At 40.1% G+C, this 23469-nt stretch overlaps 3 protein-coding genes across 4 annotated transcripts; 2 read left to right on the top strand and 1 right to left on the bottom strand.

Annotated features, from left to right (window-relative positions):
* Window positions 1-1963: 1963 nt before the first annotated feature.
* Window positions 1964-6008, top strand: LOC102700988 (calcium uptake protein, mitochondrial-like). Its single transcript, XM_015836028.2, has 9 exons — window positions 1964-2303; window positions 2829-2896; window positions 2980-3203; window positions 3448-3531; window positions 4103-4316; window positions 4763-4939; window positions 5030-5149; window positions 5338-5607; window positions 5695-6008. The coding sequence occupies exons 1-8, from the start codon at window positions 1997-1999 to the stop codon at window positions 5554-5556; spliced, it is 1413 nt and encodes a 470-aa protein (XP_015691514.2). The 5' UTR covers window positions 1964-1996; the 3' UTR covers window positions 5557-5607; window positions 5695-6008.
* A 1295-nt stretch (window positions 6009-7303) lies between these two features.
* LOC102719763 (dynein regulatory complex subunit 6-like) lies at window positions 7304-14601 on the bottom strand. Its single transcript, XM_006652417.2, has 16 exons — window positions 14452-14601; window positions 13546-13909; window positions 13336-13464; window positions 12632-12839; window positions 12367-12513; window positions 12027-12101; window positions 11864-11935; window positions 11627-11698; window positions 11022-11093; window positions 10494-10565; window positions 9798-9869; window positions 9482-9553; window positions 9169-9312; window positions 8544-8615; window positions 8052-8198; window positions 7304-7964 (listed from the first exon to the last, which is right to left on the bottom strand). The coding sequence occupies exons 2-16, from the start codon at window positions 13750-13752 to the stop codon at window positions 7780-7782; spliced, it is 1746 nt and encodes a 581-aa protein (XP_006652480.1). The 5' UTR covers window positions 13753-13909; window positions 14452-14601; the 3' UTR covers window positions 7304-7779.
* Window positions 14602-18027: 3426 nt separating this feature from the next.
* On the top strand, window positions 18028-22715 carry LOC102720041 (calmodulin-binding receptor-like cytoplasmic kinase 3). Of its 2 annotated transcripts, none has more exons than XM_006652418.3 (7): window positions 18028-18245; window positions 19336-19566; window positions 19716-19969; window positions 20295-20460; window positions 20536-20625; window positions 21212-21510; window positions 21921-22715. In XM_006652418.3, exons 2-7 carry the CDS (start codon window positions 19470-19472, stop codon window positions 22140-22142), a joined length of 1128 nt encoding a protein of 375 aa, XP_006652481.1. In that variant the 5' UTR covers window positions 18028-18245; window positions 19336-19469; the 3' UTR covers window positions 22143-22715. The 2 variants fall into 2 exon arrangements, with proteins under 2 accessions (XP_006652481.1, XP_006652482.1); XM_006652419.3 differs by lacking the exon at window positions 18028-18245 and adding an exon at window positions 18286-18326.
* Window positions 22716-23469: the final 754 nt, after the last annotated feature.

The following is a 23469-nucleotide window of genomic DNA, read 5'->3' on the forward strand; positions in this document are numbered from 1 at the left end:
AATTTTAATCATCAATTATTTCTTAAATATTAGTTTAAAAGTGATGTTTATAAAATCTCCTCAAAAAGTATCGTAATGGTATCATAAACTTATTAGATTTGATTTTAGGGCTTATTTATTGTACTTTACTTTGTAACCTTTGTTTTGTAGGTTGCTAAATCATGTATATAACTTTTTATTTATAATTTTTTTACTTATAAATATATTGTTTAACTATTTCTTTTTAAAAAAAATCAAGGATCACCCTTGATCACGACTGAGCAGCTAGTTCCATCTATGTCCCAACATTGTTGCAATGACACGCACATATCTCAACTTGTTTCCGCTTACGTGTATCCACCTTTCTCGCGTAAAATACACCATGCCTACAAACTTTCCGTCTGGAACAGACTGTGGACCGAAAAATACCAACGACTCCAATCCGTGTGCAGAGACCATTGTATTGATATGGGAATAAGACATGGCCACATCACACGGACTCCCGTTCCGTGCCCCAATAGAAAGCAACTCATAAAATCTCAAGTTGATGCTACGATAACAATAATATAAGCCGTTAAAATCAATTCTCATAATCATAATAAAATATTATGGAATATATAATATCACTATCAGCAATACCGTGGCCGTGTAGCCCTAAGAAATAAAAAGCATTGATTCCCTCCTCTCCCTGTCATATTTCTGTGCGATCCAAGGTAATAGGATTTATTTGAACCATAGGATATGATCATATGAAAAACAGAGGAATAATGAAACATACAAACTGAAGTGATAAATTTTCTTAATCCTATAGGGACTGAAAATATACAAAACATGAATAGAAACCCTTTGATTCCACCGTAGGGAAAAGGTTTACAAGAGGCCCAACCTCTTGCTTATTTTCCTTATTTTTGTACGAATTTGATTGTAGGAATGCAATCCTATGAATATATTCCTATCTTTTCCCTACTAATCAAAGGTCCTGTAGGAAAAAATTTAAGGAATCCAAATCCTCCAAAATTCCTTTGTCATTCATTCGAGTCAAAAGGAACTAACCATTGTGGAGTTTTCAAAAACCGATTCTTATTTTTATGGGAAATTTGCAACCGTGTCATTATGATTATGTAAAGTTAGAGATATGTCACTAGTATCTCAATGTCATATGAGGCCACATGAGTCAATGACACGTAGGCCAAGATGACATATCTACGATTTCGCAAAATTATAATAGCATCCTTATAATTTTCCCTATTTTTATTGGGTCATACCTTATTTACCACTTTTCAGGACAAAACACATTGATGCCGTTACGGAGAAAGAATACACACATACCCCTCATTAATGCAGAAAATAATGTATACTTGATTGATAATTAAGGGATATTGAGAATAAAATTTGGTCGATTTACTAATGAAGGATTGATATAAATATACAAGTTTATTTAGGATTAAATTTAAACTCCGTAAAGTTGATTTATTATGCTATGCACTCTTTTTATGGATGAAAATGAAGATAAAAGATTTTGTAACTTTTGTAATACCTATTTAATAAAAACAATATAATTAACTGTTACAAAGTTAAATATATTTTAGAAATATGATAAACTCCTATTGATAATTTCTTTTAAAAAATACACCATCGTGTGCGTGTAATCCGACAAAAAATCTGTGTAAAAAACACAGTCGGAGTAGTGAGATGCTACTTCGCGGTGTGCACACATGACCACTTTCCCGTGTGGCTGTAGCCCGTAGCAAAAGAAAACGCCCTTCTTGACTCACCAAAATAAAAACGGGGCCCACCACCACCACCCAGCTCGCCCCTCATTTTCTCCTCGTCTCGTCTCCTCTCTCCGCAGCACTCCACGCGCACACCTACGCATCGCCGCCTCCTCCTCCTCCTCCGCGGAAGCGCGCTGCGTAACCACCACCACCCCACCGCCGCCTCGTTCTTATCTGCAAGTAACCCCCCCGACGACCGAACCCTTCCCCCCCCACGCCCCACCGATCTGACGCTTGAACCCATGGCTCCGCTCCTCCCCCGCGCGGCCCTCCTCCGGCCCGCCGCCCGACGGCTCACGGCCCGCGCCTTCCTGTCGAGCGCTGCGGCGGCGGAGGCGCCGTCCGGCCGTGAGGGGGCGGTCGCTGCCGCTGCCGTGGCGGTCGCGGCGTCCGGGCTGGGCCTGTGGCTGATGCCCCCCTCGCTCGCGGACTCCGGCGGGGCGGGCGACGCCCCTGCGGGGGCACAGATCTCGTTGGTAGGCGCCGCCGCCGGCGCTGGCGCTGGCGCCTTGGAGGAGCAAGGGAAGAAGAGGAGGTTCCTTCTCGGAGGTGGGTGAGCCTGCTTTCTGCCCCCGATTTGCTTTCGGCCGCACGATCGATCTTCGTCTCGCGATCGTTTTTCATGGAGCCCGATCGGTTCGCGCGTCAACGCCACCGCCGATGAGCCGTGCTGCTTGCTTTACTTCTGTACTGTGTGATCTGAGCTTTGCTCTGTAAAGCTGCCCGCTGCTTTGTCATGGTTTCTCCTCTAAACGGTGGCGTCTGTAGTGTAGCTGCTACTTTTCCGATGTTTTTGTTTTGGCACTTTTTGGGATGTGAGATGAACTGGTGGTGATCTGCGATCGTACGGCGATTTCCTCGCTGCACTGATCTATCTGTAGATAAGTGATAAGCTGCAACTTGCAGAGTGAAAAATCGAAACTAGAGGATGCGGCCGTGGATAGTGTAGGATAGTCTCTGGCGCTTTCTGCTTTTGTCTTAGCGTTTTAATGCTTCTCACTACCATTACATGTGCGTTGAACTGCTTGGTGAATTTATAGGATGTTTTGATGATTTAACTGATTTCTGCAACAGATTCATTCCGCAGAAGGGTGTTCTTCAATTACGAGAAGCGGATACGGCTGCTCAGCCCTCCTGAAAAGGTAATTTGCTGCATTGAGTGTAACTCCGCTTAATTTGCTTTGGTCGGCTCGTGGTGTGCTAATCCTGGTGTTTCTGCTTGTAGATTTTTCAATATTTTGCGTCTGTGCGGAACCCCGATGGGGAAGTATTCATGTTGCCTGCTGACTTGATGAGAGCAGTAGTTCCTGTTTTCCCTCCATCGGAGTCGAACATAGTTCGGGAGGGGAGGTTAAGGGGGGAGCGCAATCCTGGAGAGTTGCACTGTGCTCCATCTGAATTCTTCATGCTGTTTGACACAAACGGTGATAGGCTCATCTCCTTTGCCGAGTAAGTGCATTTTTTCCATCCTAGGTGTTCTTAAATAACTTGAGTGTTTTCAGTAGGGTTATAACTTCTGCCTAAGCACTGCCACTAGGGTCTTGCAATGATTCCCTTTTGGGAGTTATAGATGATCCCTTGGGTCAATATCATAGACATTTGCGCCCTATTTCATCATTTGTATATGTTAAATATCCTAAGTAACAGTTCCCTAATACGCTTGCTGCTGATTATGCTCGTGGTGGCTTTGTAGGTACATCTTTTTTGTGACCTTGCTCAGTATTCCTGAGTCAAGTTTCAGTGCGGCCTTCAAAATGTTTGACGTTGACCACAGCGGGTGAGTCCTATTGCACTTGTTCAACATTCTCTTCCTGTCAGAATGATTTGCACCTGCTTGCTAGCTCGTATTTTCCTGTTTCTACTTGTATTAGTCTTGATCTTGGTAATATGACCCTGCTGTTAGAATGTTATGCATCTGTCGACTAGCTGTTCTTTAATTAATAAAATTGATACATCTATATTTGCATGTTTGACAAAATCACTGGATCTGATAGTTAATGGGAAAGGCAATAGGTTATGTATGTACCATTTTTCGTGGTTTAGTTCAGCATGCCTTTTCTTTTCATGTGTACACCTTTTATTACTGAAGCTGCTAAAGGTATGTTTTCCCTTTTGTGCTCTTGGATCTATGCATAAACAAGGACGCATTTAAATATTGTCTTGTTTGTGCAATATTGTTGTTTACCTGTGATCATTCGCATGCAGTTAATTTCTCTTCTCGTCCAGAAAAGACCAGCTCTTTATGAGCATCTGACTTGTTAGTTGATGGTAAAAGAAGGGTATGAACAAATTTTGGCCAGCTTATTCCCTGTTATTTTGTTGTCCTTATCTGTTACTTGACATTTCAGGGAAATAGACAAAGAAGAGTTCAAGAAAGTAATGGCACTGATGCGATCCTATAACAGACAAGGAGCCACCCATAGGGATGGCTTACGTACTGGACTAAAAATCAGCCAGCCTGTGGAAAATGGAGGAGTAGTTGAGTACTTCTTTGGTAATAGCGGGAACGAACCTCTACACTATGAAAAGTTCACAAATTTTTTGAAAGGATTGCATGATGAGGTGATTTATTTCTTCTGTTCTATTTCTGTAAGAATTTAGTCCAGTGGCTCTTCCATGAATGGCCATCTAGTAAATTTATTATGATTTTACTGTGAACCTGAGACTGTATTGCATTGTGAGATGTAAACCGCACATCCTTTTTCACCACATACATATTTCTGCATGAAAAACACCCATTTTTACCATATATGACCAATGGTTCCAAAAGAGCGTATTGTGTTTGTGTTCCCTCGTTTCTCTACTTGCTGAAGCTTATATCCTTATCCCTTTTAGTAGGATATAACTGTATAAGCTATCTACTGGTACATAGTGATGCTGTTTGATCAAAATGTATAAAAGAAAGGAAAAGATTCTGTACAATTATTTGTTATTACTTACCTGCTACAAGCAAATTGATGTCTTGTGTATTATTAAGCCTGAATCGCTCTTAATCAATTCATCTGCAGATTATTCGTCTGGAATTCAGTCATTATGACGTCAAGTCATCTAATACTATTCCAGCAAAGGATTTTGCATTATCCATGGTCGCTTCTGCTGACATGAGTCACATCAACAAGCTACTTGATAGGGCTGATAATTTAGGCAATGACCCTGATCTCAAAGGAGTGCGCATCACCTTCGAGGTTTGACTTGTTGCATGATCCCAAGTTGTAGTTTTCTTTAGAATTCTTTTTCCTTGTTCGATCCTTACCGATATTCCTTGGGGGCTTTAGGAGTTTAAATCCTTTGCTGATTTGCGACGAAGATTGGAGCCACTGGCGATGGCTATATTTACTTATGGCAAAGTAAATGGGCTCTTGACAAAGCAGGATCTCAAGCGTGCAGCGCACCATGTAAGTTTGGTCGCTAAATTTGTCATAACGATTTGGTTTTGATGCTTTTCTTGATCAAATAATAACTGTGTTCTTTCTGTTTTCTTAATGGTCACATACTAACTGGTAACTGTTACTGTTCAATGCTTCATGTATCAATATTGTACATCCACTAAATGATTCCATTTCCTTTTTGGCTTGTGATGTAGGTTTGCGGTGTTGACTTAACTGACAGAGTAGTTGACATCATTTTCCATGTTTTTGACACAAATCATGATGGGAATCTGAGCTCGGAGGAATTCGTGAGAGCATTGCAAAGACGAGAAACTGATATTCGTCAGCCAGCAACACCAGGTTCTGTGGGTCCGTTGTCTTCCTGGCTGAACTTCAACACGTGTTCTGTACTTCGACAGATGCTGCTCAAGTAGACTATTTTCATCCTTGACTCCTTGCTATGTCTCGGTCGGATTTCCATCAGGGTAAGCTTGTAAATTAAACCTTACTGGAAAATTGATTTCTCCCGTCTGAGCATGCTGTTCTGTTCTGACGCTGCTTATTGATTTCAGGAGACGCCAAGCGATTTTGATGTAAATATCGTGTGGGCTGTCGAAGGTTGCTCTGTTACATAGCAGCTGTAAATACTTTAGTGCTTTTTCTTGCAGGATAGATTATTCTTCTGTAAATTAAGCCCCACGCAAAATATAGCTGATACTTACAGTCAAAACAATGAAACTGACTCTCATAAGACTTGAGGTTAAATGTTAATCGTGTCTATCTCCATGGTTCCTATAATCCTATGTGTGTACCGTGCTTCAATTGCATCTGTTGATGTTTATATCTTAAGGTGATTGAAAGGGCGAATATGTTTGGAACACCTCAACAACTCGTCCGCTGCGTTGCCGCCTTGCCGGGCGAGGCCGCCTGCCGTTGTTAATGATTGACATAGAGGAATGGTTCTGTCAAGGAAAGGTTTTGCTATACAGCAGCAATGAACTGCTGATCAAATTGGATGAATCCGTAATCGATCGGTTAATTCGTTAAACGATATTGATATCTGCATTATGAGTACCTCATGAACCATACCGGCTTTATGGTAAATGGTCGGAATCGTTTTTTTTAAGGTAAACATCACTAGCAATTTATTCATTTAAAAGTTTACGATCCTCAAGAAGAAAGCTAATAACTCAGAGACATTAGACACCCATCTACAAGAAGAAAACTTATTACTAATTTTTTCTTTCGCTAGCCGACGTGCCACCGGCCTTTATTTCCTGAATTAGCACGCCGTAATTTCTTGAATTAGCACGCCGTGGGTCGATCTATTAAAATCCTCCTGCATCTGCATATTCACCGCCTCACTGCTTGAAAATTAGTTTCTAATGTAACTTTGGTAGCTCCCATCTCCTTTGCTACTGCAATTGCTCTTCGGCAAGCTTGAACTTCCATAATTGTGGCATCATTAACATGTGGAATAAAGTGAGCAGCAGTTGACACCAAGTGAGGTTTAGCAACAATAATACACGAACCGGAGAGTTTGCTTCGCCTTAGGCTCTGTAGAGCGGCGGAAGTGGAGGCGAAGGCGACTAAGCCGCAGTCCGAGTGCCGCGCCGCCGGCGCTGCCGTCTTTACCCTCGCCCTTTTCCCATCGAGCCAGCCAAGCGGAGTTCATCGGCCCTCTTTCCCCTCTGACTTCGACGACTCCAATCGCCGGCGGCAGGAAGGAGGGTCCATATTAGTCGGGTAGATCCCGTAATAGAATAAATTCTTTTGTTTTGTTTGTGTTTTCCTTTATCTGTGCAGCTCAAAAGGTTGTCGGTGTCCCTTCCTCTTGTCTGGGTGTAAAACCATGGTTGTTGATCTCCCACGGTGGCAGCTCCGAGCTTTCCCATGACGTCTTCTACTAGATGTGCTGTCTGTAGGTTTACGTTTTAACGGATTGTGCCGGCCTTCACCTTCATCTCCGACGATCCATCCACAAGAACATCGACCTTCTTCGTCAACGCAGACGGATCTTCAGGGAGTGACTAAACTTTTTTTATTGCAGTCAATGAAGGCTCAACCTCAGGCCCCTTTTGGGTTTGCTTCTTAGCGTTCATCTACAGCTGCATGTAGTATTCAAATCACTGCCTATAGTATTCAAATCACTGTCATCATTGCCATAGGTGTCTTTGTTTATTTTTTTTTGGATCTTCTAAAATCCTTTGTCGCAAATCCTGGGCTTAGGTTGATTTGGCCATCTTCAAAGGCCCCCTTTGCATGCAGTTCAATCCTCGGTGTCGAGTACTACTCATGACATGTGTACTCTTCCTTCCTTACTAAATAAAGTGGATGAGTTAAAAAAAAAACAATACTACACGAACCATTACATAGCGCGTCCCAAATGCAGAGGAAGCACGACATATTTACAGTTGTTCCTTCCCATCAGCACTGCTACATATTTACACAGCCTGAATATGTGTCCAAGTGTCAACCTTTTCACCACTTGGCCATTCCATGAGACCTTTCAGTACTTGGGCGACTACTGACCAGACACACCGGTACAAGCAGGACTGACGTACAGATCACTCGAACGGGTTCTTGTGGTACTATATACATTTGTCCTGCTCTAAGCAGGTGGTTATTTACATGCGGATATAGCAGCAGCTACCAGATTACTCCGGCCGCACGCTGACGAGATTGGGGAGGGCAGCCAATTGAAGCTTCTTGATCTCAATCGCGGTCACCTTGCAGGACTCCAGGGACAGGGACCTTAGGTTCTGGAGAGGCTTCAGGTGGTGGAGTCCGGAATTTGACACCCGAGAGTTCGACACGTTCAGCGAGACCAAGGCAGTGAGGCCTGTAAACATCAAAGATATGCAGATAAATAGATCGCGTATTGCAAAATCAGGCTTCCACTTCTGACAAATGCAAACAAGAGACATACCGGAGATCAGCTCTAAGGATTTGTCAGTGAGGCTGCCATTTTGAGATAGGTTAAGCAGCGTCAGAGCTTTGAGGTCCTTGATATTCTTCACTCCAGCATCTGTAATATACCCACCACAGACCTCAAGGGACTGTAGATTCTTGAAATCTGAAGCATTAGCAAACAGATTAAATGGGATGTGATACTAGAACCCCCAACCCCCAAAATTTCCAAGGCTAATAATTTTCCAGTAAAATATGCACCAAGATGTCAAACCTCAATGCCTAATATTAGCAGTAAGAAAATGATATTTCAATAGAATGCATATGTAAAATATGACTTGTATGATGTGTGAACAATGACAAGCTCTCGCCTCTCAGTACTACGCAAATGCAAAAAATGCAACATGCCATTATCTTAATTCTTATAGTGAACTAGGTTGTTGCAATAATCTAAAAGCACCAGACTAGAAAACAGAACCTTAGCATCTACCATTTAAGTGAGCCTACTTACATTTCAAGCAGTTTGTGCCTGCATCAGTTATACGAGCTCCAAACAGATCAAGGTGTGTCAACCCAGTGAGACCTGCATTAAACAAATGTCACTTCAAGGCTCAAGCAGCGGCGTACCTAGGATTTTTATTATGGGTGGTTCAACTTACATAACTTTTTTAATTGTTGTAAATATAACATACAATATATATAATAGAAATATAAAATTAATCAAAAGTGCATTTTGCATATGTTAATAAATGATATTTTCTCCTAATTTTAATTCTCTATATACACATACATGTATATAGGCTTAAGCTGGATTTTTTTTTTGGATGGTCCCAGGACCACTCTCTAGATCCGCCTGACTTCAAGGCAAAATACAACCAAAGGACTACACAACATTACAGAACTGGAGAATGCCGACCATGACAGTAAAACATCGAACCTTGAGAGGAAAGGAACGGATCCTAAACAGACATATAAATCAGCATAATAAATGCCCCAGAAAATAACATAGCATTCAATACTGCCCTACTAAATAAAATTGCTAAAATGTGTAAGATACTATGTCTAATGCATAACAAGAAACCCAATCATGCGCAACAGTGGTAAACGATGTAACTTTAATGAAAATGAGGACATACATGTAAGAGCTGCCAAGCCATTATCTGTGATTTGGCGATTATCAAGATTAAGGGATCGGAGTGAATTCAAGCCAGAAATTTTCTTCAGGCCAGTGTCCATAACCAACGTAAAAGAGAGATTGATGCTCTGCAAATTCCATAGACCTGAGAAGATATATTAGTTGAACTGTTGTGAGTCAATGCTTTGAGCATTAAAAGAATAGTTAAAAAACAGAAACCACCTGAACTATTCAAACATCATATATTATTATTTAAAAAATAAACGAAAATGAAAGTTGATACTATTAGCATTTTTGCAGAAGATTAAACAAACCAGAGAGATGACGAAGACCATTGCTCCCAACTTCCGTGTCTGAAAGTTCCAAGCTTCTTAGCTGCAGTAGTCCTACAGCACAGAAAGATGTAATCACCAATGATTTGCAGAAAAAAAAATGTATAACCAACAATAATACAAACAATTAAACCAATTAAGAATTTGTTAGGAATAAAGTAATACTTCGTCAATGCTAAACTGCCAAATTAAATCAAAATGTGCTTATTGTATGGTTCTCTGTCTTCGGTGTTTTTGAATACAAGATGAAAAGGGAAAAATAAGAAAAGATACAACAATGCAATGCTGAGAAACTCACCTTTCAAGTGTCTTAGCCCCTCATCACCAATCTTGCATGAGTCCAGGTTCAAACACTCCAAATTGATCAATTCTAGAAGAAGAAAAGAACATCAGTAAAGCTCCCCCACTTTCATGTGTTTTTTAGTACATACTAATAATGACATATTTCTGACAGGTTTCCAGAATAATCAATACAATAAATGGGTACACTGTGCACCTTCCACTTGATGCAGTATATACATATATATTGAACAAAAATGACATGGAAGAAGTGCAACATTCTTCTTGAAGAAGCCTGTTCTGGTGTGCATCTAGTCATGTATTCTCAGCACTTTTAATGAAAGAAACAAGATAATACTGATATATTCAAATAATGCTGGTGTTAGAGATATGGTAGTTAGAGTCATATTAGGATAGGATTGATTTATGTGGACTCCTTTTATATTTATAATCCTTCCTTATCTTTACTCCATGTACTTCTATATATACCGGCCCCCTGAGGCTCAATACAACAGATCTAACAGATCTAATATTCGCAGTAGTCTCTCCCTCCTCTACTATCCAAAAGCTGGTATTTTATTGAATAATAGTGATCAAATTCTATGGAATTTTACAGCAATACTTTACCATGAAATATAAGACTGGCTTATCGCTTAGATCAAAGTACTTGAGATTTGAATGCTAGATAAAGGTAAATAATGAAGAGTCTATTTACCTTTTAGATGAACCAAGCAGGCATCTGTAATATAGTTGAACCCTAAATTGAGAACCTTCAATTTGACAAGACCTGCATAACAGGACCAGCAACGAAGCTAAACAAGAAGTGTAACCATGCAGGAAAAGGAAACATGACTGCATACAGTCCACTTACGCAGCAAGACAAAGTGGCATACATCCCTATTTGTAGATCAAAAACAAGTTAACTATCATTGAAATAATGATAGGTGAACTGGATTGATGTTGTAATTTTTGTACATAATTAGTTTTTCTTGTTCTTCATTTTAATAAAATCTAACAGCGGGGGGCCTCCCCTACAGTGTGTGTGGGGTAAAAAAAAAGGTAGGTGAACTGAGCAGATGTATATTGACTATTGAGTATTGACCAATTTAACTACTTAGCCTGTCATCTGTTGTACAAGAACAAGGGTATATTTTCCTATTTGTATATTACAAACATGCTTTCCGTAAATCATAGAGAACTGCATTCACCTAAAAAGTTAACAACCAGAAGTTATATTATTTACCTTCCAAGTGCTCACAGCCTTCATCATATATTCCACATCTACTAAGATTCAACAATACCAAAGAAGCCAATCCTGCAACAGCATCCCTATTAATGAAAAATTGCACTCACAAAATGGGAGCTTTTTTGTGTAAACATGAAATGGATTACATGACTGCGTAGTACACCAGAGTTATCAAACATACTAAGCACCAAAAGAAATAAAAAATCTCTCATCATTTATAAGGAGCACCATATTGGTCCTACAGTAGGAGTGAAGTTAACTAGTAAGTCACTTTGTCACATTCAACGGGCAAGGGAAACTTCAAAAAGATTCAGCGTCACCAATCCACCAGAAGAGATTCCTCTGGGTATCAATCCTAGAGGTAGTTGACTAAATATAGAATAACTATAATCAAAGAGACATGTGACATTTCACGACAAACTTCTTCAACTCCCTAAATATCCATTTGTGGCCATAAGTTTAATAGGTTACAGTACTCTCTTCATATGATTTTTGGCAGATGTGTCACCCTCAAGGACTTCCCTAGACTAACTGTAAGACATGTTTCACGCTCATGGAGTGTGAATTTATGACATAGCATTCGCAAGGATAAGATGTAATACCTGAAATAACCTCCAAACAAGCAGCAGTTACTGCACAGCCCTCTAGGTTTAGGTGAGCTAGCTTGGATAGACCTGTAAAGAACAAAGATGAAATATGAAACAGGATCTAACTTTAAATGAGACTTCATGTCATTATATAAATAGAAACAATGAGTTAATCAGACTATTAGACACAAGGATGTAACTTTAGGTGGTTAAGATTCCACTGGAAAAGGAAGAAATTTATATTTGGGATACCTCTTAGATAAGAAACACCAAGATCACTTATCTTGCAGCAAGAAAGTTGCAGATCTCTCAAATTTGTAAGATCTACAAGGAAAAGGGTATCTATTAGACTTGTACATCAGTATGTGTGATAACATACACTGCTTTACAGTAGATGGCCAACATAAGGTGTTACCTGATAAATGTTTCATATCAGAATCTGTGATGCCATTACAATACCTCAAATTTAGCTTTTCCAGTTTTTGCAAGCCTGAAAAAGAAATATATTATTGGAACTGATAGAACTGTAATTAAAATTTGTTCATGATTTGAGTGCATTCGAACAAATAGGCATATGCCAGTCTTTCCTGTATTGATTGCTAAGATAAGCAGTGTATGTGTTCGGTCATGAAAAAACTCTGGATGTTCTTTTTTTTGGAGTAACATATGGTAATTGGTACAATTGACATAAAGTTGCAATAAATAAGATGATTGTGATTACATCGTAATGATATATTAGTGTAATAGCAGGAAACCTTTTAAATGAACAAGTCCGCCATGAATCTTCGGACATCGTTCAAGGTCCAAGTTACCCAAATTAACCATATTTGCAAAGGCTTTAACTCCTTCAGCAGTAACAGCAGCACATTTCTTAAAGCTCAGTGATGTCACGTTTGAGAGGCCTGCAGAATTAAAAAGTAATACCATAAATTACAGAACAGAAATTTTAGTGATCAGAAATATTTGCACCACCATATCATACAGATGGAAGAAAACCCAGCTATCAGGCAAATCACTAACCTGACAATGTTTTAAGCCCATGCTCCGATATCCGGTCACAGTAATTGCATGTCAAACTTTGCAAGTTGATGCAATCCTTGAGTTGATTCAGTCCACTATCGGTCACATCAGAGCAAGAGATGTCAACAGATAACAATGATTGTCCTTGAGAAGCCACTACTTCCATCCAAGCATCCCTCACTTCAGGGTAGTCTCCTAGACAAATGTCCTGAGACCATGTAGAAGAATAGTATAAGAGGCCAATATGTAGTCTCATAGAGTAACCAATTCCAGAAACAAGCTTTCTTGACCTAGGCACAAAGTAAAGTGATTGTCTATCTTGCTAGTTAGCTAGTAGCAGGAGCATTGGTACCAGTGCCCAGTGAAGTCTTCGTTGCGTGGATTTTCTTCAATTGCTTACAGGACAAATTTTACCAATACATTTTTCTTTTACTTTCCTATGAGTTAGCTTATGAAAATAATCTATAAAAGCCTTTACAAAAGTGGTAAGAAATGTCCCAACAAGATGCCTTTCTTGGTTCCTGGATAATACATTCGAAGGACTGATTGATGGCAAATTAGGAACTGCTAGAAGGGTCAGTTAGGATTGCAGTACATAGCAATAATTCTGTATAGACTTGCCTTGTTCAGAGTTCACTCAATTTTTCACGAACATGTTTAGAGTTCAGTCATAACTGCGCGCCAAACAAGATCAAAAACTTCACCTGCAATGCACAATCGCGAAAAGCTCCAAGCAACTCCTCGGTGAGGATGTTCCACTCCACCAGTTCATTGAATACCTGCTGACTGAGATCTCTAGGCAACAGTGAGAAATCAGAATACCTTCCGATATCCTGAAATCAGTCAAATCACCCTCATCAAGTCAGGCAACAATAAGCATAGGAGACTCAAACATACAAGGCCACAAGTACTACCTCGCGGACTTTGGCCACACAAAGCTCCATTAGCGACGGGCACCTACCCGGTCCTGGCCCCTGCACCTGCCGGTGCACGTCTGAGCCACTGCGAGGCAACGTGTGCAGCAGCCACTTAAAGCTGCTGCTCTTGGAGAACCTCGCGCTGTACAGATCTTCCTCATCAACCAGCAGCTGGCCTCTCTTCCTAGAGCAAGCACTTCCCATGGTGACAATGCAAGCGCTGATCACAGACCAATTACTTCTCGATTGACTAAAAGGTGCACATCACAATGTTAGTTCTAGCAGACGACTGCATGATTCTTGTCATCCATTCCCGGCAAGATCACGATTTGGCTTAGACTTCAATTTCTCTGGTCCCATTCTGCACATAAAACAATCATATGTAAATTGATGAAAATCCTCCGATTATGCAGATACTGCCATACCACACTAAACCCCACAAGTAATCAATTTTAGGTGGAAGTGTTAATCTTTCACGCAACCTAGGCCCTTACAATAATCACGGATTGCTGCCAATCCTAAAGTGCAATCCAAGCAAAAGGTTTCGACAACCAACTAACAGGACGACGCTAGCTCAAGAAAAACCAACATGTCTCACGAATCAAAACATCACTCCTGCGTGCGTACGATCAACCCCCACCCAAACCCCCAATACTTCACTCACTGTACCGTACTATCGATTGTTCTGCACCTGTTCTGCAAATCAATCCACGAAGGGAGAGAAAACAAAAAAACTGGGTAAAAAATAATGCCCATAATTCCAACGCAGAATAACCAGACCCGATGTAGAGAAAGACAAGCAACGGGAGAGCATCGAGTTGGTCAGATCAACACGACAACTAACACGCCCAATAAAATCGCGACGGAATTACGGAGAACACACGGGGCGGCGGGAGAAATTACCCGATCGGATATGGAAATTCCCACGGGGACGCCGCTCAATCCACCAAAGCCCCCGCCGGATTAGAGCTAAACTAATCCGTCGCGATTAAAACCCACACAGCCCAATCCTCGCGAGAAAGGGAGAGGGAGGAAGAAGAGAGTCGAGGTGGTGGTGGGGGGAGAGGGAAAGAAAGGTGGAGAAGAAAGGTGGTGTATAGCGAGAGCCGGAGCAGCGGGGGAGCTCCACGTGTCCCCCGCCGGAGGCCGACATGGTACGTGTCCCATGGACCCTGTCACTGAAATGTGGGGCTAGCCGTGGAGGTGGCCAGCGTTGTCAGTGAGGGGTAGAGGGTATGGTGCTTCGTGGGGGGAGGTGGGTGTGGGGGCCACAGGGAAGTGGAAGGGATAAGGCAAAGAGCACTGGACCGGGTGGGCGCACGGGCACGGCACCCCATGGATTGTGCTGCCGGTTTTGTGGGCCCGTGGCTCTTGGTCCGCCCTGTGGCCTACTAGTGGGCCCCACCTTTTTACTTCTTCGACTGACCATACAGTATAATGGTTATAGCTAATTTGCTTATTGGATATCCGTTTTAGCTAATTTGCGGTCGTCCGTCACGTCCACCAGGTATCGGACACTTCCAACTTGGCGCACGTCCGCTCCTTCAGTCTGCATTGCTCCTACGTTTCTCGTTCAGTTTGGTTTGAAAGCGAGCTTGCTTGTTTAGTTCCTATTTTTTTAAAAAAAAATATTTGAATTTTTACACACACTAGGTGAACAGTGATGAACCCAGAATAAAAATTACCAGGGGTCCAATACGTACTAATTATCTACTTTTTATACTTTACACTAATTAATCTGATATAATTTAGTAAGAATAGAATAATTTACCCGAGGTCCGAGGACCCCAGGAACCAATACATAGGTTCATCCCTGTAGCTGAATGTCTGTGCTTTGCAAAGGATAAAAATATATTATGTTATTCCTACAATAAATAGAAAAATATTTTTCATAAAATATGTGTCCATCTTTTTTATATAGGAAATATCTATATAAATTTGATTTTATGTGGATATACATCTAGATTTGATTGATTTTTAATATTACAAAGTTAAGGGGTAAAAATGCAATGGGAGTATAGGTGGTGGCGGCACACCACTAGAGACTTTTGTAGTAGTAAAGATTAATGGAGCATTAAATATAGATAAAAAACTAATTGCATATTTCGGGAGTAAATTATGAAACGAATCTTTTAAGACTAATTAGTCTATGATTAGCCATAAATGCTACAGCAATATACGTGTTGCTCCTTTTATTTTCTAATAATAGAAAACCCGGTGTTTACTTCAATAAATAGCTACGATCGATTGTTACGAACTCAGTAGGTCAAATGGCCGCAAATAATAGTACATGAACGCGAGATGACAAGAAAAAGCAAAAGTCACGACGATATAAGAGAGGTGTTTGTTTGGTTTTTTTCATGAAAAATACCAACGATATATTTTCAAATAAAAATAATTTATGAATAAAACTTCTATGTACTTATTGGTATTGATAGTGATTTAAAAGCTAAATCTAGAAAATAAACTTTGGTGAAACCCCCTCAAAATCAACTTTAAGTTCAAATTTTGGCTTATACACTTTATCTTGTAGCTTATGTCTATGCTTATAAACAAAAATTTAAATTTTCAATAATAAATTTAGAGTTGATTTTGAGTTTTTCGTCGAAATGTGTTTTCTGACCTTGGCTCGTTAAGAATACATATATAAAAGTTTTATTTATAAATTATTTTTCGTTTATAAATATACCGTTTCACTTATTTCTGGGATAGGCCGGCGAAAAGACAGGCACATTTTACTTGCTCCCGCCCCATATGCTGTTATCTATATGACTATACCCAACTTTAGATAGTTCTTAAAGCATACTACGTGGTAACATAGACCATGTTTCATGTTTGAATTTGTAATGTGTTGCAATATAAAATTTTAAGTACTGACGCCATTAAGACAAACCCAGATATCAATGAACCTCTTTTTGGCGTGAATGATGGTGTGTGGTGTGTGTATATGTATATGTGTGTATATGTATGTATTTAATGTAATTGAAAAATATTAAAGTTGTGTTAATTATGTGTATAAAGCTGATTACAAATCATGACTAAGAGTTATATTATGTGTTAGAAGTAGAGCTAACTCTTATTCTATGCTCGCTCTTTAAATGTGAATGCACATCTGTTATAACTTACAACGTAGCAGCCGTACGTAGGGTAGACAAGATCATAGCGGCTGACTATCGGTATAGCTAATCAAGAGTAGTTGATACTTAGAGCATCTCAATAGCTCATCTATCTCATATTCTATCCTGAAAATAGAATATAAAGACTATAAATTAAGCTCCAACAGAACGACTATCTTATCATTTATTTTTAGATGTCATCCATATTAGAAGAGAAAACCTTCATATTTAAATAATCTCTCTCCATCCTCCAAAGAGATATATAGAGGATATCATATATGGATGATCTAGTGGAGTGCAAAGAGATATGAAGGATAAAACTAGTTTAGATGATCATCCAAATGAAGATATAGATGACCAAATTTAGATGAGTTATTGGGGATGCTCTTATACCTGATGCTCTATGATTATGCTGGATTGAGAATAAATGTACTTTGGATGCCGTTTCAACTAGATCTAAACACCAAATATTGCGTTTAGTGTTGTTACTATATTTGGATTTTCTCTTACGTGCTTGCAGGTTTGGCCAGTGAGATCGATTTCCTTACAACTATAGCGGAAAAAAAACCCATGCGTGCCATCATTTCTTTAAGACTCCGGCGCTGTTTAGTTCTTCCTAAAAACATTACATCGAATCTTTGAACACTTAAATAGAACATTAAATATAAATGAAAAAATAATTGTGCAGTTATGTGATAAATCGTGAGAAGAATCTTTTGAGTCTAATTAGACCGTGATTAGCCATAAGTGCTACAGTAACCCATATACGCTATCGACGAATTAATTATGCTCAAAAGTTTCGTCTCGCGGTTTCTAGGCGAGCCATGAAATTCATTTTTTTCATTCGTGTTCGAAAACCCCTTCTGACATCCGATCAAACGTCTAATTTGACATCTAAAAATTTTCATTTCCTCGACTAAACAACCTCTTATTTGCAAATTTGCAAAGAGAATAATGAGAGAATCTCCATTTTTCACGCAATCTAAGTTGAGTAGGTGCAGCACCTGACGTTAAATGCCCCCATGTTCTTCTGAAGACTTGTCGGCGCTGCCGCTGACCCGGACGGCGCGGCCTCTGCTGCGGTAGATTGGCGGCCAGCCGCCGGTCAAACAAACCTCCGACGCCCCCACCCGAGCAGCGGCACAGGACCGACCCCTCACCAACCAAACCCCCCGCGCTCCCGCTGACAAGTGGGCCCCCGAGCCCACCTGCCAGCGGCCGGTGGCGCCAACTATATTAAAAATGCGAGGGAGGAAGCACTTCCATTCGTCGGCATCCTCGTTGACCAGTCGCCTCGCCTCTCGGCGTCCCCCGGTCGTCGGTCTCCGCTGCCTCGCCCTACTCCACCACCACCACCACCAGCACACGGTTTCCACCGCAGCGCGCAGCCGCCCACCCAAAGATCCGATCAAACCGCGGAGAGAAGACTATACTTTTTTTTTTGTCCCACGCGAGAACGATTCTTTTCTTTTTTTTTTTCTTTTCGCTTTACCATTCCTTCCTGGAAGTTTTCGGCGGGGTGCGGGGAGCGGAAGCATTCGGCGGCGGCGGAGGCTCTGGCGCTCGAGAGCTTTTTCTCCGGTGAGTCATGGCTTTCTTGGAGCTCCAGACGCTCGCGTTTGTGTGTGTGGTTTCGCGCAATCGCGATTGCTTGTTCACGTGGTTAGATACTTGTACTGCTTTCTTGCTTGCCTGGCTTGATTTGGATGTCAAACCGTAGGAGATTAATTAGCTGCTTGATTCTTTTATGGCTATATGGCATCACCGATCGCGATGATTCTACCGTTGTGTTCTAGCCTCCTTGATGCTTCCCCTATGGCGTCTTGAATGTCTTTTTTTTTTTCGTGAATATACCGGGTAGTCGCCTCCGTTGTCTCCGAGGCGGACCTCGCGTTTAGATTGCGGATTAGACTTTCTGAAGCTCTAATTTTGCTATAATAGCGTGGAGAAGAGAGGATACCTGGTTTGATGCTTTTCGCCATTTGCGGGATAGCTCAAAGTCAACTTTCAGTCGACGCAGAGTCACAGACGGCTGTATTTGTCAATCATTTCTTTGCCAGTTTGATTATCTGTTTCCTGCACAAATTTGTCCGCCTAGGTTCTAATGATTTGATTTTTTGTACAGTTCAATGAGATCATTAACTGATACCATACTACTAGTGCTATATAGACCACGTAACAATGATTTTGTTTTGTAATCTGCGTTTCTTGTTGCACGCATTGCTCTGCAAGATACTTGCCATAAATATGTAGAGGTCCAAGTCTTGCAACCTATAGTACATTGTGCAAGCCATACGGTAAAAGGAAATGAAGTTATAGTTAGGGAGATAGTTCATTCTTACTCAAAGATTAAATTGTTCAAATATTATTGCAAAATAGCATGAATATTTACAAACCGAATTATTGTTCAGCTAGATGAAATTGATAAAGTCTTGTTCCACTTCTACTCCTTACGAATTTTTTGGTTCCGCGTGAAAAAGCTAAGCTGTTCCCTTTCCTGGCCGATTGGTAGATATTCTGGTGATGATATGTCAGTTTCTGCTATCATTTTGTACTAATGTACTACCATGTACGCGCAATTACTCATCATATACTATCTTTTAGTTTCATTCTTTCCAAAATGCAAAACTGAATGCTTAGGTCTTTTTGCATTTTGGATTGCATTTGCCAGAGAGAAAGGATTAAGTACAATCAGATATGCCCACAAACAATTTTTGTAAGGCATGGCATCCAAATGAGGCACACCGCACTCCATTATTGGCAAACTGAGGTCAGAGCATTCTGGTGGCCACTACACCTACAGGGATGTTTCTTGTGTGTTTTGATGCCCTGTGCCCCTGTTTTGGTTCAAGAAGGAAGGATGGGAGTGAAGACCCTGTTCTTGGAAGAGATGCAAATTCCTGTAAGTTAAATTACAACCTTTCATCTATTGGTGATCTATTATGTTAATGCAATGAAATAATATCTAACATGTTTATTGAGATGAGATTGCGTGTCAAGTTTGGAAATATAAATGATTGTCATGAGTGTGACACATTCCTATTTTCTCAGTGAATTCTTCTGAGCTGAGGTCAATGTCTGATAGAGTTCCTGCAAGCCCTCTTCGAGTACCTGCAAGTCCATCTAGATTTTCATTGTCTTCATCACCAAGTAGAAACGAGCCATTGAACCTCAGTCTTGAACAAGTTATTAAACTGACACATAACTTTGCACCAGACCTGATGATTGGTGAAGGTTATTTTGGAAAGGTCTACAGAGCACAGCTGCGAGATGGCCACATTGTGGCAATTAAAAGGGCAAAAATGGTAGGTTTTATTTTTAAGCAGCTATGCCAGCGATTTCTCTATCTAAAGACTGAGATGTTATTGCTTTAAGTAGTCCTCCTTGTTAATCACTACAGTAATGAAAGGGTAATGTGCTGGTAAAGCATGTACAGTTACAGTATTTTGGTGTTTTGCACTGCTTGAGCTTGTTGGTCATTAGTCAAATTTCTTTTCCAAATTGTATTTATTCAAAAGGTCTTGATAAAGTGAAAGTTGCTGATAAAAACAGTGTTCCCCACATATGATTGTCTTACAAGTGATAACAGCACAGTCTGAATTGGCGTTTTCACGTGCTTTCTTTCCGCAGGAACATTTTGCTGCTTTACGTACTGAATTCAGTAATGAAATTGCACTACTAAAGAAAATTGAACACAGGAGTTTGGTCCAATTACTTGGTTATATCGACAAAAGAAATGAGCGAATTGTCATAACTGAGTACGTTTCAAATGGCACTCTTAGGGAGCATTTGGATGGTAAGCTGCAAACTAAGATTTCTCTTTTATTGAATTCCATATGGAACAGTCAATATATTTTTAATTATCTTTCAGGTCAACGTGGGCTTGTTTTGAGCTTTAGTCAGCGGCTTGAAATAGCCATAGATGTTGCTCATGGGTTAACTTATTTGCATCTGTATGCAGGTATGCTCTTGCTGTTTCTGTTTTTGTGCAAAAAAGCAGTTTAAGAAAACCAACTGACTGTTGTTTTTATTTAAAAAAAAATTGTTCCAATACATGCACTGGGGTATTGTTACTGTAATGCAAGAACTGTAACCTAGTATTTTAATTATATTGGTCCATTGACTCACAATCTGCTAAATGCTAGTACTAGACATATCCTGACTGTGTTGTTCTGTAGTTTGGAAATTCTTTATGGCTATGCATCAATAAAAATGATATGTACTACGTATCTCATGCTATATATTAAATAATTTTGACATCCAAGTTGAATAAACCATGAGAGTTAGCCATGTATTCAGATGTGTATGTGATCCAAATTTATTTTGTTTGTCTTTCAAGTGATTCAAGATGTGCTATACCTCCATCGATATCCAGCAAAATTTTTAACATATATCAGCTTCTATAACACAATTAAATTCTTTGATATTCAAGCGATGAAGTAGTGTGTGTTCTTAGCTTACAGAGATAGTCTAGTTTGATTATTCCTACTGGCAAGCATATGCATTTCATTCATTCATTAATTAATTTTGTACTTTTGTGCTTTTAGAGAAGCCCATAATACACAGGGACGTGAAGTCATCAAACATTTTACTAACTGAAGGCTTCAGGGCCAAAGTGGCTGACTTTGGATTTGCAAGGACAGGTCCTACAGAGCCAGACCAGTCACAGATTCAGACTGATGTGAGAGGCACAGCTGGCTATGTAGATCCAGAGTATCTCAGGACAAACCATCTGACAGTCAAGAGTGATGTATTCTCTTATGGAGTCTTGCTCCTGGAAATTCTTTCTGGTCGTCGACCTATTGAGGTGAGGCGAGGTGCAAGAGAAAGGATCACTGTGAGATGGGTATGTATTCACCACCCTACTTTGTGTCTACACTCAGACTTTTTTTCCTGTTTTTCTAGACAACTATTTAGGAGTAATTTACCTTTGTTCTCCTCCCTGTTCTTCTTTCCAATGTTTTTCTAGGCAACTATTTAGGGGCAATTTTACCTTTCAAAATTTGCTATCCCATCACAAGTTACACCATGCAACAGTAAATCTCCAGTGTGTGTGCACAAACAAAACAATAACATCACATTTCCTTGATATTAGAACCTGGTCTCCACCTTCACCACTTAAGCACTTAAAGCATTTTCATTTACCTGGGAATAAAACAATAATAAGCTTGATTTATTTTCTACAGTAGTTAAGTTGTTGGTCACCATAATTTAAGGCATCTGAAGCCCCCTGTTGTTCTATTCTTTTTGATACAGGCTTTTGAGAAATACAACAGAGGTGATGTTAAGGAAATATTGGATCCAATGTTGACTGAATCAGTAAATGAGGATATACTGAATAAAATTTTTGATGTAGCCTTCCAATGTGTTGCTCCTACTCGTGCTGACAGGCCAGCAATGAAAGAAGTTGTAGAGAGGTTGTGGAAGATAAGAAGGGATTACGCAAAAACCCAACACAGAGTAGAATTGGCTATGTAAACCATCTGATCCTGGCTTCTGCTTTTGCTTGACAGAACATTTGGTGAACTCGACAGTGCCCAGCAAAGATCCACAAGAACAATAAGTTCATTTTTGTGAATTGGGACAGATGAAATTTGTACAGGGTTGCAGGGTTATTGTATGCTCTGTACATCTATTTGTATGTGTAGAAGATCAATGTGATGTACAGCGACATGCCAATCAAAGTTTTTTCCGATATGGCCTTTTTGGCCAACCCAATGCGTTCAGTAATTTGTGCCTCAAGGAAGTGGGAATGGTTTTATTTTGAAGCCTCTCAGCAGTTCTTCATACAACTCTTCGTTGTTGTGTATATTTTGGACAGTTCTTCATACAACTCTTCGTTGTTGTGTATATTTTGGACAGTTCTTCATACAACTCTTCGTTGTTGTGTATATTTGGCTGGTCCTAGTACTCTAGTAGTACAGCTGATCTTTTTGTCATGTTCAGTTTTGCTCATGATGTGGGGGTGTTTTTGTCTTGTAATTACGGCGTTTGGAGTGCTGTAACCAGATCTTATAAGGCAATGGTTGTGCGTTAATCGCAATTGTTTAACATCTGTTTTCAACTTCTTTACAGTTCTCCTGAGCATGTATCGATATATATATACCATATTTTGTGGTGTGAAGCGTGTTGACAGTAGAAATTGCGGTACCTCCTACCTCCTCAAGTGCTGTACAATCACTCTAGTTATGGTTATGCTGCACCCAAGTTTGATCAATCTATCACAGTTCCATGTACTAGACGAATCCTGGGCAGGCTATCCCAGGTCAGTTAGTTTCCCCATCGCAGCATCATACAGTCACACGAACGGTCATGCTCATGCAGCTATCCTCCAAAAACTGGCAAATTGAAGTAATCTGCTCTAGTGACAAAAAACTCTACAACGAGCCAAAGTGTATATCTATGAGGTTTCCAGGGGCGATATGGACCTCACCTGTGAGCCTGTTCGCCGAAAGGTTAACGGTGCTGTCTATCATTGGTGACTGCCGTTGACAACAAAGAGCTCCATCTCCAGATGTCCTAATTCTAGACAACAGATTATCTTATCATCCAACAAGTTACATCCATTACCTGTACTCCTATAACTAGGAGCAGTGGTGGTGATCGGTGGTGAATCTACCACCTACCCCACCACTAACTCCCTTATTTTTTTTAAAAAAAATAATTAAGACCTATATACCAAACTGATTTTATTAACTCTACTTTAATAATATGCTAATAATATTTTTTTAATAAAATTCCATTGCAACATATGACCGATATGCTAGTCTAAAAATAGATCATCAACAAGCTGCATATGTTCATG

This window comes from Oryza brachyantha, chromosome 4 (genome assembly GCF_000231095.2).
Source record: "Oryza brachyantha chromosome 4, ObraRS2, whole genome shotgun sequence".
Classification (NCBI taxonomy): Eukaryota; Viridiplantae; Streptophyta; class Magnoliopsida; order Poales; family Poaceae; genus Oryza; species Oryza brachyantha.

What these genes read in the sequence shown, in the direction of transcription:
- LOC102720041 (XM_006652418.3), top strand. Translation starts at nt 19,470, where the DNA reads ATGTTTCTTGTGTGTTTTGATGCCCTGTGCCCCTGTTTTGGTTCAAGA. An exon ending in TCTTAGGGAGCATTTGGATG is followed by an intron (nt 20,461 to 20,535) that starts GTAAGCTGCAAA and finishes ATTATCTTTCAG; the next exon opens with GTCAACGTGGGCTTGTTTTG. An exon ending in TTATTTGCATCTGTATGCAG is followed by an intron (nt 20,626 to 21,211) that starts GTATGCTCTTGC and finishes TTGTGCTTTTAG; the next exon opens with AGAAGCCCATAATACACAGG.
- LOC102700988 (XM_015836028.2), top strand. Translation starts at nt 1,997, where the DNA reads ATGGCTCCGCTCCTCCCCCGCGCGGCCCTCCTCCGGCCCGCCGCCCGA. An exon ending in AGGCTCATCTCCTTTGCCGA is followed by an intron (nt 3,204 to 3,447) that starts GTAAGTGCATTT and finishes GTGGCTTTGTAG; the next exon opens with GTACATCTTTTTTGTGACCT. An exon ending in TGAAAGGATTGCATGATGAG is followed by an intron (nt 4,317 to 4,762) that starts GTGATTTATTTC and finishes ATTCATCTGCAG; the next exon opens with ATTATTCGTCTGGAATTCAG.
- LOC102719763 (XM_006652417.2), bottom strand. Translation starts at nt 13,752, where the DNA reads ATGGGAAGTGCTTGCTCTAGGAAGAGAGGCCAGCTGCTGGTTGATGAG. An exon ending in TTGTTTGGAGGTTATTTCAG is followed by an intron (nt 11,094 to 11,626) that starts GTATTACATCTT and finishes ATGCTGTTGCAG; the next exon opens with GATTGGCTTCTTTGGTATTG. An exon ending in CTGCTTGGTTCATCTAAAAG is followed by an intron (nt 9,870 to 10,493) that starts GTAAATAGACTC and finishes TTCTTCTTCTAG; the next exon opens with AATTGATCAATTTGGAGTGT.